At 38.8% G+C, this 19,070-nt stretch overlaps 1 protein-coding gene across 1 annotated transcript in view; it reads right to left on the bottom strand.

The window, feature by feature from the left end:
• Positions 1-5,084: 5,084 nt before the first annotated feature.
• The window catches only part of LOC117523937 (indoleamine 2,3-dioxygenase 2-like), a 37,923-nt gene continuing 23,937 nt past the window's right edge, over positions 5,085-19,070 (bottom strand). Inside the window, exons 2-10 of the mRNA XM_034185560.1 lie at positions 13,513-13,608; positions 13,285-13,404; positions 13,015-13,133; positions 9,784-9,798; positions 9,571-9,670; positions 9,267-9,384; positions 6,078-6,129; positions 5,738-5,886; positions 5,085-5,653 (exon numbers count right to left, since the gene is read on the bottom strand). Of these exons, the coding sequence (XP_034041451.1) occupies positions 5,262-5,653; positions 5,738-5,886; positions 6,078-6,129; positions 9,267-9,384; positions 9,571-9,670; positions 9,784-9,798; positions 13,015-13,133; positions 13,285-13,404; positions 13,513-13,578 (1,131 nt within the window). The 5' untranslated portion in view covers positions 13,579-13,608 and the 3' untranslated portion in view covers positions 5,085-5,261. The remainder of the gene's footprint in view (positions 5,654-5,737; positions 5,887-6,077; positions 6,130-9,266; positions 9,385-9,570; positions 9,671-9,783; positions 9,799-13,014; positions 13,134-13,284; positions 13,405-13,512; positions 13,609-19,070) is intronic.

Here is a 19,070-nt window from a genome sequence, read left to right as displayed (position 1 = left end):
CTCAAGGCGCTTAACACAAGTACGGTCTAACCTTACCAACCTGGCACGTCCTGAAACAATTCCAAATGTACACTGAGGATGGTGCACCACTGGAACATTTGTTTTGGAAACAAGTGCAATAGCCACATGCACCACCATGTCTAAATGTTTAGTTGTATGCAGTAAATTAAATTAAATGACACAGAGTCTAATCCATTTATATACTGGGACCCACTGTATGTGACAGATGGACGGAAAGTGGTGATTTAAAATGCTGCAGAACATTTCAGCACAGATTGGTTTGATATTACTACCAGCACAAGAGCACAAAATGGTACCAAGGAAATACATGGTGCATCCGGAAAGTATTCACAGCACACCACTTTTCCATATTTAGTTATGTTACACACACACACACACACATATATATATATATATATATATATATATATATATATATATATATATATATATATATATATATATATATATATATATGGGTCCATGTCCACTGTGAGAGACATAATCTATAAAAGAAAATCCGGAAATCACAATGTATGATTTTTTTAATAATTTATTTGTATGTTATTGCTGCAAATAAGTATTTGAACACCTGTGAAAATCAATGTTAATATTTGGTACAGTAGCCTTTGTTTGCAATTACAGAGGTCAAATGTTTCCTGTAGTTTTTCACCAGGTTGTCACACACTGCAGCAGGGATTTTGGTCCACTCCTCCATACAGATCTTCTCTAGATCTTTCAGGTTTGGAGTTTCAGCTCCCTCCAAAGATTTTCTATTGAGTTCAGGTCTGGAGACTGGCCAGGCCACTCCAGGACCTTGAAAGGCTTCTTACAGAGCCCCTCCTTAGTTGCCCTGGCTGTGTGTTTGGGGCCATTGTCATGCTGGAAGACCCAGCCATGACCCATCTTCAATGTTCTTACTGATGGAAGGAGGTTGTTTGCCAAAATCTCGCAATCCATGACCCCATCCATCCTCCCTTCAATACGGTGCAGTCGTCCTGTCCCCTTTGCAGAAGAGCACCCCCAGAGTATGATGTTTCCACCCCCATGCTTCACGGTTGGGATGGTTTTCTTGGGGTTGTTCTCATCCTCTAAACATGGTAAGTGGAGTTGATTCCAAAAAGCTCTATTCTGGTTTCATCTGACCACATGACCTTCTCCCATGCCTCCTCTGGATCATCCAGATGGTCACTGGTGAACTTCAAATGGGCCTGGACATGTGTTGGCTTGAGCAGGGGGACCTTGCTGCCCTGCAGGATTTTAAACCACAACAGCATCATGTGTTACTAATGTAATCTTTGTGACTGTGGTCCCAACTCTCTTCAGGTCATTGACCAGGTCCTCCTGTGTAGTTCTGAGCTTTCTCAGAATCATCCTTACTCCACAATGCGAGATCTTGCATGGAATCCCAGACCGAGGGAGATTGACAGTTATCTTGTGTTTCTTCCACTCTCTAATAAATAATCATAACAGTTGTCTTCTACCACGCTGCTTGCCTGTTGTCCTGTAGTCCATCCCAGCCTTGTACAGGTCTACAGTTTTGTCCCTGGTGTCCTTAGACAGCTCTCTGGTCGTGGCTATGGTGGACAGGTTGGAGTGTGATTGAGTGTGTGAACAGGTGTCTTTTATACAGGTAACAAGTTCAAACAGGTGCAATTAATACAGGTAAAGAGTGCAGAATAAGAGGGCTTCTTAAAGAAAAATTAACAGGTCTGTGAGAGCCAGAATTCTTGCTGGTTGGTAGGTGCTCAAATACTTATTTGCAGCAGTAACATACAAATAAATTATAAAAAAAATCATACATTGTGATTTCCGGATTTTTTTTTTTTTTTTAGATTATGTCTCTCACAGTGGACATGCACCTAAGATGAAAATTTCAGACCCCTCCATGATTTCTAAGTGGGAGAACTTGCAGAACCGCAGGGTGTTCAAATACTTATTTTCCTCACTGTATACATATATTCAATTCCATTTCAGTAGCACATTTCTATATTCAAATATGTCAAAAAGAAAGTATTCGTTCTTATTGTGCTTCGAGAATGTTTTTAAAATATATAAATTATATTATAAGACATTTAAAATTGCAATAAAATGTGCTCTATTCTATTTTCTTCTGCCACTTGAATGAATGAATGAATTAATGAATATATTCGGCACACAGACCCAAAATCACAAAATATCTCAAAGAAAACAATTCAACAATGCGCCCATGTGCCCGAAAGGGTGTAGACAGAAGCAAAACCTTATAAACGCCCCCCCCCCCCCCTTAACCAAAAGTAAAAATGTATACATATACGTATATAAAAATATACATATACCCATGATAACTAATACAAAATATAAATTAATCACTGAACTAAATTTTCAAAACACAAACATGCAAACAGCAGAGCACCAAAAACAAAGCCAAAACAAATCAAAGTCAATAAAACCTATTTCATCACATCATAAGAAATAATTAAATGATTTTTGTAGAGATCCCTTTTAAAGCCACCCAAGTTACCAAGTGATTTTATGTTATTCGGGCACAAATTCCAAATTTTACCACCTTTAACAGAAACACAATTACTTTTTACAGTAGTTCAAATCTTTGATTTTTGAAATAATAATGTTCCTCGCGAATTCTAACTGGAGTCCTTCATCACTTTTCGCTGCTTAAATACAAGACATATGTTGATTCTAGTCCAACCACATACTTGGTTAGATGTATTTTTCTTTCTGTGAATGTGGTTTTCAAAATAATTACTTGAAAGTAGCTCCCATTCACCATCTTGTTCTTGCTTTATGAATACGGGGAGGGGGAAGGACTCACATGCACTAAATAGGTAAGTTAGTCCCTTCGCCTATTCCCTTGTTTGCACTCGGGGTTGCCACAGCAAATCCAAGGTGGATCTGCATGTTGAATTGGCACAGGTTTTATGCCGGATGCCCTTCCTGACGCAACTCCACATTACATGGATAAATGTGTTAGGGGTGGGATTTGAACCCGGAGCCTTCTGAACTGAAACCAAGTGCATTAAGCACTTGGCCACCACCCCTACATGCACTAAATAGGTACATGCTGAAATTTCATACAGTAAACATGTATGTGTGGCCAGACTGAGAAAAAGCTCAGAGCACAGAGGGAGTGATGCTTCATTGTCTACTAAATCTTTACGTAGAAATATATATACAGTGGTCCCTCGTTTATCGCGGGAGTTACGTTCTAAAAATAGACTGCGATAGGCGAAATCCGCGAAGTGGCCAGCGTTATTTTTTACAATTATTATAGACGTTTTAAAGCTGTAAAAACCCCTCACTACACACTTTATACACTTTTCTCAATCAGGCATGAACATTTGCTCACTTTTCTCTCATGTGTAAACACTCTCAAAGTTCAAACCTGAGTAGAAAAATAAGACCAACCTGTTTTCAGGCACAAACATTTGTTTGAGAGATAAAAATAGAACATTTTCCTATAAATAATTATGATGGCTTTTAGAACTAACAAATTTAATTTTAACAATCAACGTACGAGGTTGGAGACCTAAGAAATTATTAATAGTGACTGACCAGTATAACAAAGCGCCAGTCTCTCAGCAACTTCTCAGACAAAGGAATTCCGACGAGGGGCTGGACGACTCCTCCCACAAGGAGTGCTCACAGGCGAATGACGTCACTGACAGGCGTGGAAAAACTCACACATGCGCACGAGGGTTCAAGCATGTCTGACGTAAAAACATATGAATGAAATCCATATAGTTTTTGAAAAAAATAAAAAGGACCTATACTTTATTGACAGCCCTCGTATATATATATATATATATATATATATATATATATATATATATATATATATATATATATATGAGGTCTGTTAGAAAAGTATCCGACCTTATTATTTTTTTCAAAAACCATATGGATTTGATTCATATGTGTTTACGTCAGCCAAGCTTGAACCTTTGTGCGTATGTGTGAGTTTTTCCACGCCTGTCGGTTGCGTCATTCGCCTGTGAGCACGCCTTGTGGGAGGAGTGGTCCACCCCCTCATCGTTGTTTCATTGCAAGGAAATGGCAGAATGATTTGGGCTTTTTTTCCATCAGAATTTTTTCAGAAATTGTTAGAGACAAGCAGCTGGAAACCATTCGAAAAATTTATCTGGCTTTAGGTGAAAATTTTACGGGCTTCACAGAGAATAAGGACTGTTACTACAGCTTTAAGGACGCCCCACAATGGCGCACGGTGCACCGCGCTCCGAGCCGCCATCGAGAGGCAGAAACCACCAGATCATTTCTAAACGGATGGCTGTGTGGAGCCGGGACCGTCGTGAGCAATTTCTCTCACTTCGGAGTGCCAGGGGACAAGTTGGGACATGCCCAGCTCTCCACAATTTCTCTTATACTCACTGGGCTGGTAAGCATTGAAAGCCAAGATAGACATGTCCCAACTTGTCCCTTGGCACTCCGAAACGCAGGTGTTCCTTTGTCTCTTTCCATGACAAAATCTCTTGTTAAAAGTGAAATCTGCCAGAAAATGGCTGATGTCCAGCTCTTGTGATAACCAGAGAAATTGCTCACGATGGTCCTGGCTCCACACAGCCATCCGTTTAGAAATGATGTAGTGTTTTCTGCCTCTCGATGGCGGCTCGGAGCGCGGCGCGCCGTGCGCCATTGTGGGGCATCCTTAAAGCTGTAGTAACAGTCCTTATTCTCTGTGAAGCCCGTAAAATTTTCACCGCAAGCCAGATAAATTTTTCGAATGGTTTCCAGCTGCTTGTCTCTAACAGTTTCTGAAAAAATTCTGATGGAAAAAAAGCCCAAATCATTCCGCCATTTCCTCGCAATGAAACAACGATGAGAGGGGTGGACCACTCCTCCCACAAGGCGTGCTCACAGGCGAATGATGCAACCGACAGGCGTGGAAAAACTCACGCATGCGCACGAAGGTTCAAGCTTGGCTGATGTAAAAACATATGAATCAAATCCACATGGTTTTTGAAAAAAATAATAAGGTCGGATACTTTTCTAATAGACCTCGTATATGTGTGTGTGTGTGTGTGTGTGTGTGTGTGTGTGTGTGTGTGTGTGTGTGTGTGTGTGTGTGTGTGTGTGTGTGTGTGTGTGTGTGTGTGTGTGTGTGTGTGTGTGTGTGTGTGTGTGTGTGTATTTAATCTTCACATACATCAACTCTGGAAATTTTCATGTTTAAAATTCAGATATGTTTTAATTAAATCATAACTGGGATCATATTTTTCACGTGTATTGCCCGATGACACAACTAATCAATCAAGAACTTCTCCCTTCTGGATGTTTTCTGGATGCAGATCCTGCTCAGATATGAGTGCTTCTTTGGTTGTGTTCCGAACACTCTTGAGGAAGACAATGAAGTTGGATCCACTTGTACCTGCAGCGCTGTTTTTGCTCCTACCACCACTGAATGGGCAACCCTTGGCATAACCACGGTTACTGGGTATAATGATGTACTTTGCCACAATGTTGAAGTGGTAATTCCGTAGCTCCACCAGGGCTGAGACACATTCATTATAGGCCTGGCAGAGAGTGCGGCTGGAACGGGACTGGATGAAGTCTCTCAGTGATGGACAAAGCGACAGATGTTCTATCAGTTGACGGTGGGCTGGAGGCATGTAATCCCTCATGCGTTTCAGGAAAGCTCCTTGATAGAAAGAAAAGTATCATCTTTAGCTGGTTATCACCTGACTGCACACAAAGGAAGGAGACAGTTGTTCTGCAGCTTCACCTGGTTCCCCATCATGCTGGATGCATAGCAAAGCATCGAAGCACTGCAAGGATGAACTCTGGGCTGCACTTCCACCTGACAGCATAATTCGGTCATTGCTCACTCCATCATACAGTAACCCGTGTGGAAGCATGGGGTTGTCTCGCCACCTAAACCAGTTCAGACCATTTACTTTCTTATACATGGATATGTATAAGAATTTCAAGTTAGCATTCAGCATTTTCATCATTTATTTCATACAAATTTCAAAATTGAGCTGTGTAGCAACAGACAGATGTCTGACACTAAAGGGAATTGTGATTCTGAAGAGTTAGTAACTTGAGTAAGATGCCCAACTCACCCTGAAAAAAAAATTCTCAGAGTTCCATAAAACACAGTTGGATCCACGTGATCTGGAAAGAACATAAACATGATTATTGTAATAGACTGACCTGTAAGGTAAATAATGCAAACTAACCAGGCGAGTTGTTTCCTGCAGTACAAGATATGTTCTGTCTCAAACACATTTTTGGACTGACTGCATCATTTTGTTGTTGATGGTAACTTATTCCCATCATAAAAACATTTGTCCTCTGCATTACATCGCAAGTTGGTCTGGGAACAGACGATGGTACCAAACATCACCGCATTCACCACACCATAGATCCACCTTGGACCCTGGATGTCAACAACCCAGGCAGACAACTGGTCCATTCCCATTTACAGCAGATACAACAGATTGATAGTGACAGAAAGTAACCATCTATCTGCTGCAGTAAAGTTAAATACTGGTATGACCACAGCCTTCTCGAGCCACCTGAACACTGAGGCACGTGCCTGCTGGATTATGCACAGATAAACGTGCCACATGGCTAAAATCCTGTAAATGATGTTCACCGACAATGCAAATGATACTCCTCATCTTAATCTCCCAAAGCAACATTATGTTAATGCAAACCCATCCCACTGACACTCAAGGATCTTCTGAAGAGACTGTACCAAATACATCCAGCAGTCAGGTGACTGATTAGAAGACATTCACTTTTCTCAGCACTGACTTTCACATCTCTGGGTCCAGATCAAGATATGACTTGAAAGAAATTATGGAGTCATGAGGTCAGTGGACAGAGGTGCAACAAAAGTCCATGTCTTTGCAAGTTGAAAAATTCATAAATATCTTTATGTATGCATTCATGCCTGCATGCATGCATGTAGTAATACAGTGAAAATGCAGTAAAAACAACCTAAAGTAGACCTGCATTGAAATAAATGCAGTCAGATCTTTGGACCAAAAAATGACTTATATTTACACATAAGATCCTTCTGAATGTAGTAAAGTAAATCTGCAAGCCCAGATCTGTCATTCAACGGAGAAATCTTCGTTTAAAAATGACAAATTTACAGCTAAAATTTAGCCCTCCGCAAAACTGTCATCTCATCCGGGACGTTGCCGAGACGTCAAAGGGAAGACCCTATCCCAGCATGCATTGCATGCGCCAACTGTAATTTGTGGATTTACGTCAGTTTGCATCTCTTACAAAAGCACCTTTTTATTGTCTTATACGGAAGGATCGACTTTTTTTAAAACTTCATATTGTCTTGTCTTGTCTTGGTGAGTACACATTTCTTTTATTTTTGCTTGAAAATTATTTGGGGGGACTTCTTCATACGGCCATTTGATTGAGTGGTGTCGCATTGAAAATCTCCCGTGTTACCGTCACGGGATACGGATGCGGGAATTCAAGTCATTAAAAAGATATAAACCTCTCTCAGCGGCCACGGAGCTCTGCGGCTCCAATTACCGAGACCATGCGGTGCTGCGGATTTTTCCGCAAGAAGTCTGTCCTTGCAGGAAACAAGTGTCACCGGCCGCTCTGCATCAAAACAGCGAGCCTAGTCTCTGGACTTGTTGCCAAGTTAGCCGCACCTCCATTCAGTAGACGGGGAGGTGGTGCCAGCTGCACAGCAGACACGGGGGCGGTGTGAGTGGCCCGCTGTGGAGTTTACCGAGCACGCAGACTCAGTACGCGCATCAGAGGCAGTAAGAGCAAGGCGTTGGAGAAGAACGTCGCCCGCTGTCGATGTCGCCGCTGATCTGAGCATGCAGAGCTGTATCTCGCATTCATTGCAGCTTACTTTTGGATGTTGAAACCAGGATGTGTATAACAGTAACATTACTAACAGATAAAATCAATTTCAATGCGGGATCGGACTGAAGGCGCTAGCGCTCCATCTTCTCCATCATGTCACTGCAACGTCCCGGATGTACAAACAGTTTTCGCGGAGGGCCAAATTTTAGCTGCACATTTGTCATTTTTAAACGAAGATTTCTCCGCTGAATTACAAATTTGGACTTGCAGATTTACTTTACTGCATTCATAAGGGTCTTATAAATACATATCAGCTATTTCTTTCTGAGATCTGACCACATTTATTTCAATGCAGGTCTACTTTAAAAATTATCACAGCGGTACTTGAGGATAATCAGGTTCATTCATTGATTTTCTATACCCGCTTACACCAATGAAAGGTCATGGGGCCTATCCCAGTGGTCCCGCTGGACAGGACGCCAGTCAATCATATGGTCACGTATAGACAGACAAACTCATTCACACTTGCATGCACACTACCGGTCAGTTTAAAGTTTCCAGTTCATCTAACCTGCATGTCCCTGGAAGTGGGAGGAAGTCAGATGGGAAGCGATCCCAGGACCTTCTTGAGCCAACAATGCTTAACACTAAGCCAGCGTGCTGCCCCATAATTACATTGATTCAGAATATTATGGAGTATTTATAGCCATTACACTGTAAAGCCAAATGCATAAAAATGATCTACTTATTTAAATATTTCAAGTTTGTGTAACTTGGAATATTTAAGTAAGTAGAATTAAGAATTAAGTACTTTTAATACTAATTCTAATTAATACTAATTTTAATACTTTGAGTTTACACTATTTAATCTATTTGGTTAATTTGTGCATTCAGGTTTACAGTGAAGTTGTTGTCTTTTTTTTTTTTAGAGAATTTGTATGTCAGCCTGTGTAGGCCTGAATGGGATCTTGTTATGAATTATGAACTAATTATTGAAAATCCAGTAATGAAAGAAAAATAATGACGTATATATATATATATATATATATATATATATATATATATATATATATATATATATATATATATATATATATATATATATATATATATATATTTTTTTTTTTTTTTTTTTTTTTTTTTTTTTTCCAACAAATAAAGACAAGAAAAAAATTGATACTTTACAATTTTAAACAATCTACATGTTCTTTAAACTAAAGACCTAAGAGATTACAAGGGACAAATGAACGCATGAGGTACTGAATTGAGTGCACACGTTGTAGTGTACAAAATAATGTAGACATACTATGGACATGTGGAAATAACACAGCCAGAACATTTCTGAAATGCAGACATTGCAGCTGCAGTTTTTGATTGGTACATATGTCACATTGTACAATATTAATTAGTCTGGTCATTAGTCATGCAACAAAGCTCAAAATTAAAACATTTAAACTCACTGTGCATGAGTTTGAATGTTTCCTTAATCTTCTTCAGAGACTGAGTCACTGTGATGAGACCTCTCTGTATCCCAGTGAGGTCAGAGAACTTCAGAGCGTGCACCACCTCCAGACTCCCCTGGGAAGACCACAGCATTTAATAAAAAAAATAATAATAATAAACAAGCTGCCACTCAAGGGAATGGAGAAAGCAGAAAGGGATGCACATAGTACATATGGGCGGCAAAAAAGTGATCAAATCAGGGAACATTCAAGGTCAGGTTCAGAAAGATGTTCAGAAAGAGCACCTGTGGTTGATACTAACCTTGATGCCTGAACTTGCAGCCATCTCAGTCAGTATTGAAACACACACAAATCCCTGATAAGTTTCACTACCAGGAAAAGAAAATATGGCATCCATGTTCCTGTTTGTCAATAAATGTGACAGAGCAACACAAGATCATTAGACACTGGAAATCACATGAAATCTTATTTGGACATCGGTGACAAACAGAATGACTTTTTACACTCTACTCACCCAATTTCCAAATCCCTGAAATGAAAATGAAAATCATTATTAAGAAATTTCGCTGGGTTAGTAAAAGCACCTTAGAAAAAAGTAGTTCAAACTACTTTGTAAAAATAAATTAATAAAATGAAATAGAGAATGTACATGTGATGTCAAAATATATCAAAATAAAAGGCACAAAAAGTCACATCCCTGCAATAAAACAGATTTCAAACAAACAATTTTCAACTTGTTTCATTTTGGACCAAAAAACGTGAACATTGGTTAAACGATGGTCCTGTGAGTTTGCTCGTCAGAACATAAATCCCTGTTTAGAACACAGAGCAATCTTTCATAGTTAAATTACAGCCAGCAGCTGTGGTTACCAGGTGAATTCTTTGGTGGGAAAGTAAAACACGTCAATGAGGTTTCATTGGGCTTCTTCCATTTTGCACATAGTCACCAGAGGAGTTTCAGGTTGGGATCCACTTGTTGATTTGGCTTTTCTCATGCAGCTCCAGCTGTATAAGAAGAATGGGACATGGCCGAACTTGATCCAGGGATATTCTGGTTGAATGTGCCACCATGTATTGGTCAACTTAACTCATCTGTTTTAGCCTACTGGTATAGTCAACCCAGTCTCACAAGAAACAGGGCTAGTTAGCTAAAAGCTACCACGTGGCTTCATCTGTTGTTTCATGACTTTTGGTAACTTTTGATAATAACATGCTAGCCTGATAACTTTTAAGGCTTGTCAAGTTTTTCACTTTTATAAGATAAATTCCTAGCAGAGCTTTTCAAAATAAGAGCAAATTTACAGAAAAGCATCTTTTTCCTTTCTTGTAACTTTACAACTCCGCATAAAAAACTTAAACTTTTTCTAAATTCACATAGACTTTTAATCAGGTTCCTCAAGTTTTTCGGAGCACACCAGAGGTACCAATTTTAACAAACACCTTCATCTATAGGTCAAGCGCGTCACGATGGACCTGCCTGCAGAAGCATCAGCCCATCCTGCTGGCAAACCGAGCCGACACCACGCCTGGCATCACTGGGGAAAACTAGCAGTTCAGCCCCAGAACCAGGCATGCTTAGGCCAAACCCAGTCCATTGGAGACCAACGAGATCGGCTCGTCCACATCTTCAATGGATCAGCTAAGTGACCCATCAAAAGTTCCAGCAGGGCGTTGTTAAATGGTACAAAGTGGCTTCATACAGTTTTGTTTGATAATTTTCTGAATAATAATAATTGGCTTCAAAATTCATCACTAAATTCAAATCTGATTTATTTACTTAATTCCTTAAACTTTATTTCACTGCTTTCTTTCAGCATCTCATGAGTAACAAAATGTGCTCATAATAAAACTATTTCATCAATGTCCATATCCTCAAAATGCCAGTAGCCTGTTCATTTTTATTTTATTTATTTATTTATTTATTTATTTATTTTTGTATATTTGTAAATAAAATGTAAATATCTCTGTTGTGGTTTTTATAGTGTTCAGATGGAAACAGTGTTGGTCAATCATATCGTAGAAGTTACGACTTTGAGATTTGAGACTGATTAATGTTTGAGACTGATTAATGATTATTGATATATGATTATTGATTAATTAATAATATTTAAATTAAAGTTCCTATGGCTTTAAAATATAGATGATGCCCTGACAACTTCAAGGTAGTTAAATATCATTCCAAATAATTATTAAGTCTTAAAATTAATTATTTTGGTGCCCACTGGTTAAGCCCAGTCCAATTTTGACTTTAATAATTATTCAATATTTAAACTTGCTACATCTTCTGTGGCCGCTGTGTGTGGCCAAAGTTAACATTTAACAACTGCAAATTATTATTTTCATTTATGCTACAACAGTAAAAGCCCCACATGACCAAAGTGACTTGATGATGGTCCCTCTGTTGTGTGGGCCGCCAGAAGAGGAGGTACTGCTGGCCCACCACCAGAGGGCGCCCTGTCTGGAGTGCGGGCTCCAGGCACCAGAGGGCGCAGCCGCCTCACAGGAGCAGCCAGGGTGACAGCTGTCACGCATCACCTGCAACAGCTGTTACCAATCATCTGATCAGCAGGGGTACATCAGCAGGACAACGTCTCCACCTCTTTGCCGAGATATCGTTCTACCTGGAAGGTAACATTCTCAGCTAACTGTGTAACAGTAACCTTTTGTGACTTTTGTGCGTTGTATAACAGACTCCTTTTCCAACGAGAGGTGGAGGTAGTTTTCCTGCCGTGCGGATTGCTGGGTGCAAACACGCCCACATTTAATTGTTTCTTTGTTCCTCGCCAGCAGTACCAGGTCCAACACGCGGAGGCAGTGGCCACCTGGGAATTCGGGACTTGGCGGCTCTAGTATTCCCGGGGTCTGGTGACGGAGGAAATCGTGTGGTTCCGGTTCTGCTTTGGACAGACGTCTCCTATCTTCGAGCCTGCCCACACGACACCTTTTGTGATTTGGCTTTTTGTCCATTGTTGTAATCTGTTGTATTTGTTGTGCCCATTCACAACAGTAAAGTGTTGTTATTTGACTTCCTCCATTGTCCGTTCATTTGCGCCCCCTGTTGTGGGTCCATGTACCTACACTTTCCCAACACCCTCACTAAGTAATGGGTATGTGGACCTCCTTGGGTAAACCGTTGTTTGACACAAAGTCAATCCTACAAGTTTGAGACCTTCACCACATAAAGATTCACTTCTCATGGCCAAGCCCAAGAAGTCATTAAAAGCCTGGATCTTAGTCTTGATCCAGGACTGACTTCTCTCTCAGCTTCTCAAGTACTGCAATCAGGATATCCACTGACTCCACAAAGATATCTGTGAAGTCAGAATCAGTAAATCTTTTCTCACCAGTAAAGGCACCTACCTATGCCATGGTTCCCACAACTCCACCCAACACTTAGCCCATGCAATAAATGAAGAAAGTGTGCAAATAAAATTTTGACATACATTATTAAAAATAAGTGTTGTCATAGTTCAGGGGTGGGCAGTGAGGTCCAAGACAGTGCAGGTTTTCCTTGCAACCAAATACCTCAGCAGGTGGGTTTGCTGATGAGCTTCTCCCCTGAACATAAACACCTAATCATCAATGAAATCACCTGCTGAGCTGATTGGTAGAAAAGGAAACCTGCAGTGTCTTGGTCCTTCATGGCACATGATTGACCACCCCTGTTATTGAGGGTCATTTTTGTAGTCACTGTTTTCAAATAAACTACAAAAATAAAATTTTAAAATGCAAAAACTCATCTCACCCCGTGGGATCCCTCAGTTTCCAGTTGGCCAAAATTATGTCAGCATAGGTCAGGATGGGTGGAAGGCCAAGTTTGTGAGATATCAGCCAGTAAGGCCAGGCCACAGCTTTGGGAAGAGTCTGTCAATCAAACAACCATAGTAAATACAGGTAATTACAAAAAAGCAACCAAAAAAACAAAAAAAAAAACAATGTGTGTAGCATGGAAAGGAGACATTTCTGACATATTTAAAAGATTCCATATTCTCTCCACACTGAGTGTAGGTTTGACCTGAGCAGGTGCATGCTTTCCTTCCTGCCATACGTATCCCATGGTGATGAAGCCCAGAGCTAGGTGAGCCAGCCTGAGCTCCCGATGGCTGCTGAGGAGATGAGGACTCAAGACGGGAATCTGGATTGTAACCAAAGACTTTGTTCATTTTAATTAGGATTTTTAAGATTACTAAACAGTAATGTCTTCCTACTCTCATGACCACACTGAATTACTGCATGTTCTCACCTGGTGGACCATATCCCGTAGTTTCCGTGTCTCTAGCAGATGTGTTATATTATTTGCCAGGTCCATCCATACTTGATAATACTCTGGAAGGTTGGTCTAGATGTGATAACAATGAAATGAGCTTATGATTGATTTTTGATTATTGCTTGCATGGTAGATTTTACAATATGATATAATCACTAAAGTCATGCAGCTCATGTTCAAATTTCATATCTAATTTTATATTCATGAGGCTAAAACATTTTAAAAATAAATTACAAGTCGGTTGTTTCATATGGTAATATTTTGTATCATCTATACAAATACAATCTGCATACATTTGTAGACAGTGCTTAAAAGCTATCTAAAACCTTTAGAATACTATTTTGTGGGCAGTGCTGGACAGTGAGCAAACTCAAGATGGATTATTGATGGACCATATCTCTACTAATCTCACTCAGAAACACCTACTGTATATATTTTGACCAGTGTTGCCAGATTTCCAGAGAGAAACAAGAAATCATGCCTGTGAAAACAAATCATAACAAGTAACTGAGCTCTTAAAAAGAAGCTGAAAATAAGTAACATCTGAAAATTGTTTATCTTTATTATTATTATCATTATTATTATATTATTATTATTATTATTATTATTATTATTATTATTATTATTATTATTATTATTATTATTGCATTTATTTGACCACCCAACATCAATAATAATAAAATATAGCCTTAATATTAACAAATCAATATTAGTGCAAACAAGTACGTTTTATTGATTTATGTATTTGTTACTTTAGTCATATGTGTTTGTTGGATTGATTGATTTATTTTTAAAAACAATGCTGGTAGTTTTGCCTTTTTCTAACAGTAATCATAACTTATTTCTTTAGATCTTGCAAGGATTGACTGGACATCTCAGATATCCACTTGCAGAGCTTTTGAATCACTCTCATCATGCATTTACTGATTAATTGATGAATGATTTGTAAATTATGAATTGTTTGTCAAAAGGAGACATGGTTTATTCACAGAAATAGTCAAACATCTAAGACTGGCAGGATAGTATTGTTTTCATCTAAGTTCTTGCATGTTCTTTTGCATTATTTTTCTTTGAGACTGTGAACCAAACATTTGCAAAGACCTTTTTTTCTGCACTCCTGTGAATCATAATGTGTATTTTAAATACAATTCTCCACTTCAATAAAAATAGATGAAAAAGTCTATTTTGGCACTATTCACTGCTTATTTTTTTGTGTTTAGTTCAGTTTTTCTCTCGGCAACATTAAATTGCAATGATGACCTTTCCAGAGGATCGATAGGTCCTAATTCTAGAAAATATAATACAAAATAGTTTTTATTAAGAAAAAAAAACGCTCAGATCTGGGATTGAATCTGATATGTGACTGTTATCTAAAGTACATGTCTGCTTTTAAGGATAATTGTTCTCTGTGATTAGGGAGGGCTGGGTCCTCCAGGAATGTTCCACATGATCAACAGGTGATTAACAATACTGCAGTGTTTGAGACCCAATAGGTGGAAGCATTAGACGTTTGTTTAAATGGACCACATCAAGCAAAAAAGGAGAAAAGAAAAGAAGACACGTTAACTTAAAAAATTTATGTACTCAAACCAGTCCTGTTTTAATCCCTAGCAATATCGATTTTCACCATAGACTGTGTATGTATGTACATAGGTTTTCTACAGAGACCTGAAACAGTCGATATCAAGTCCATATCTGGACATTGTCACAAAGAACTCTTTCATGCATAAAGAGATGGAACATAGGTGGTTCAGTGTGACACAAAAGAAGCCTCAACATGCCCCTATCTTCACATAAATTACATAAAAGGAAAAATAGCGAAAGCCATTGCTGTTTTGCATAAAGTAAAATATTCATTAAATAGTTATTGTTTATTAACATTGTACAATTCATTGATTGTCCCATATTTAACTTATTGTGTAGAAATCTGGGGATCAACATATACAACCTATATACAACCTTTATTTATTTTGCAGAAAAGAGCTTTAAAAGTGATTAGTAACAGTGGTTTTAGACATCCATCTAATCCATTGTTTATTAAGTATAGGGTACTTAAATTTCATGATTTAGTCGATTTGAAAATATTACAAACAATGTACCAAGTTAATAAAAATACTTTACCAACAAACATTCAAAATATGTTTGAAAAAAGAGTAAGTAGTTATAAATTGAAAGGAATAGAAGTCTTTAAAAAACTAAGATTTAGAACCAAAGTAAAGGAAAGGCGTATTGCAGTAAATGGTGTCAAATTATGGAACAATCTTAATAAAGAAATTAAAGAATTAAGGTCGCTTAAATTATTTTTTTAAAAAGTATTAAATTAGATGTATTAAGTAAGTATGAAACTATGAAATAAGTCAGTGGGCTGCAAGAAAGTAAAAAAAAAAAAAAAAGGTAATCTGTTAATAATGTTTGGAGTGTCTTAAGTTTAAAATGTAACCTGTCAGTGATGTAATCTATTAATTAATGGTCATAATTATGAAATGGGTCAGTGGTATGTGACAAGTTAAAGAAATGCAATCTGTTAAATAATGTTGACTATGATACTGGATATTGAAAGATTGTATTGTTAAAAGGGGCAGAAATCATAAGACTTGTTCTTCTTTCTGCTCCTTTTCATTCTGGTGTTGTGGTGCTTTGTTTCTGCTTTTCTGTTTTTCTTTTAAATGAATGAAATAAATATTAAAGAAAGAAAGAAGAAAGAAAGAACGTCTGATCCAGCTAAGCTAACCAGCTAACCCCAGTTCAGGAGTTTATTCATTTGTATTTTTGGCGCCTACGCAGTGGTTCTCCTAACAATTTGCTTTGGTGTGGACATTAAAAGTAAAGAGCCACTTAGTTTCTCAGTAATCGTGCATAAATGGGGCTTACGGGTCAGGCTATTGATAGCTGCTAAAAGTGCTAATGCTGTTAGCATACAAAATTAGTTTCACTCAGTGCAAATATTGCAGTGGGAACGACTTAGATGATCCATTAGAACATTTCAACACACAACAATTCATATGTTATTCCAGGTGTTTGTAATAAAATAGTGCAAATGAAACAGACACAGCCTCCACAACAGCGAGCAGACGCATCAAGCAGACACTGAGTGTTTGACAATGAGTTACAGAGGTTCCGAGAGGTGGAGGCCTTGAAGTTCAGCCGCTGTCACTCAAAGAAATCATGCCCGCCATTCTGCATAACTTTATGGCTTAAAACATCTTAAACTAAGAAGTCTGGGGGAAAAAAAATCAGCCACCATACAGTTGTCATGGAGAGGGAAACCAAAAGTGTTTTTGTACTAGTCTGTAAACGTGTTTATTTCTGCTCTAAAGTTGGACATTTTAACATGGATTTGAATGGGAACTTGCTAGTTTTTGGAGCTAGCATCAAATGACCAGTCAAGGAACTGCAACTTTTTCTTCTTTAGATAGGTGTTGTGGGCTGGGGTGTTTGGCTGGCTTGGTTTTTGTTTTCTGTTTATCCCACCAGGTGGTATGCATTCAGGACTGAGTGGCTGAGCATTAGGACCTCACCCTGAACACCTGAGGCTTGTTTTCACGTGCAGGTCATCAGGACTCACAGCTGTGGTGTATTTTGTCTTGATCAGAGATTGCTGCATTTAAACCTTGAATGCACAGTGTGTGATTGCCAGAGACTCGACCTTGTGAGCAGACGTGTGAGATCGACGTCAGGAGAACAATCTCACCATCACGGACGCAGAGACCGCTCCAGGTTTGACGCCACAGTCTGTGAAGGAGGATTGGGTGAGGTCTCACGCTCTTCAGCACACTTCCTGAGGTAATTCGGTTTTTGGTGACTTTTATGAAGTAATGACAGTGGATTTGGTGTCCCTCACACCTTGTGTTAGTGAGCTGTCACGTTATGCTAATTGTCTAATCAGCTTCTGCTGCAGTGGAGGTTTGAACTGAGTTGTTCTGTGCCTGCAGGGTGAGAAGCTGATGTATAGATTTAAGCCAGGAAGTGTTTGCTGATTGCGTGCACCTTTGAGTTGTGTCTCTCTGTGTGGAGTTGGACTCACCTCATGTTTTCTGTCTTCACAGACGTGGGTTGTCGCGGCCACCTGGGGGGTGTCGGCGGGGTCCCTGGGTCTGAACTGCTGTGGCTCCGGACCGTTTGCGCTGTTGAGAGCGCGCCGTGTTTCCACCTCACCAGACCGCGGACTGTTTAGTTGTTTAGCACGTCACTCACTGTTATGTTTATTAAATTCTGTTATCCTTTGAACCGTGCTCTGCTTATTTTATGCTGGGTCCTTTCAAACGCTGGGTCGGTGCTCCGATCGCGTCCGACACATAACAATAGGGCTTCTTCTGACACCAACAAAGCTTATCGCTTGGTTTTCACTCAGAAGTCTACTGATGATCAAACAAATATGAAACAACATAGTCAATCATGACAAACTGGTTCCATACATAAATTGTACCTATTAGTGGGGCAGATATGTAAGAAAAATTGCCCAAGATATTCACATCCGGCAGAAAGTACGTAAAATTTGCATACAGAATCTTCGAAGTATACTGATTTCAGATTTTGCCGGATCCAAACACGTTTTCCAAGGGATCCAGAAGTAAAATGAGAAGATGGCCATGACCGTTATTATTATTGGTTGATTAGATTGCATACTCGAATCTTTGATACATCATCACCTTTGAATGTCAGTAGGACAGTTTGTCAGTAGGAGTCAGGATAGCTCAGTGGTTAGAGTGTTGGTCCACTATTCCAGGTAAAATGCAGGCTCTCCTGGGAGGCCAATTCAAATGAACTGAAGCAGAAGTCCTGAGTAAACATGCTAACAATGTGAAACAGGTTTTAATCTGTTGGTTTTGATGAAATGCAAATTATATGCAGCAGTATTTTCATGTCATAGAATATCACTGAGAACATTTAAAGGTAAATTAGGCAGATACTGTATTTTACACTTAAGACTGGCTGACATATCTTAACCTGTCATTTTTCTCAATTTTCAAGTGGCTGTTCCTATGTGAAAGGCTTGTTAAAGAGTGTATTTCAGTTTGTTGATAATACAATAATATTTTTGAAGACAATAGAAGCTTTGGATATCAATAGGCCTGACATGCTTCTTTCCAATAATTTCTTAACTTATGTTCTTTATTTTTCAGGACTTGTGGTGATGGTATCTGGTGGTTGGCAAAATGTAGAGTAGAATTAAATTTAGCTGTATCATGAATTAGTAACTAATGTATTAATAATTAATGTATTAATTATTATATATTAATAACTGTATTATTAATTCAGCATATCAAAATACCATTGTGTACCAAAATTCAGTAACCTCTGTCCCAAGATAATGATGATCAATGGTTCAAAATAGCAGCCATATTGGAATTCAAGATGGCAGCCAACCCAGTGGATCTGGCAATTTTTAAATTCAGCATTTGAAAATACCCCTGTATGCAAATTTTCACACTTTCTGCCAGAAGTGAACATTTTTTTCACAAATCTGCCCCACTATATACTAAGTACAAAGAATTGTTGTTCTTCATGAAATTCTGTTTTGTGGTCATTCTTCT

The sequence above is a fragment of the Thalassophryne amazonica genome, chromosome 13 (assembly GCF_902500255.1).
Source record: "Thalassophryne amazonica chromosome 13, fThaAma1.1, whole genome shotgun sequence".
In the NCBI taxonomy this organism is placed as follows: Eukaryota; Metazoa; Chordata; class Actinopteri; order Batrachoidiformes; family Batrachoididae; genus Thalassophryne; species Thalassophryne amazonica.
Note: the sequence above shows the minus strand (reverse complement) of the source record. Positions and strands in the feature narration are given on the sequence as shown.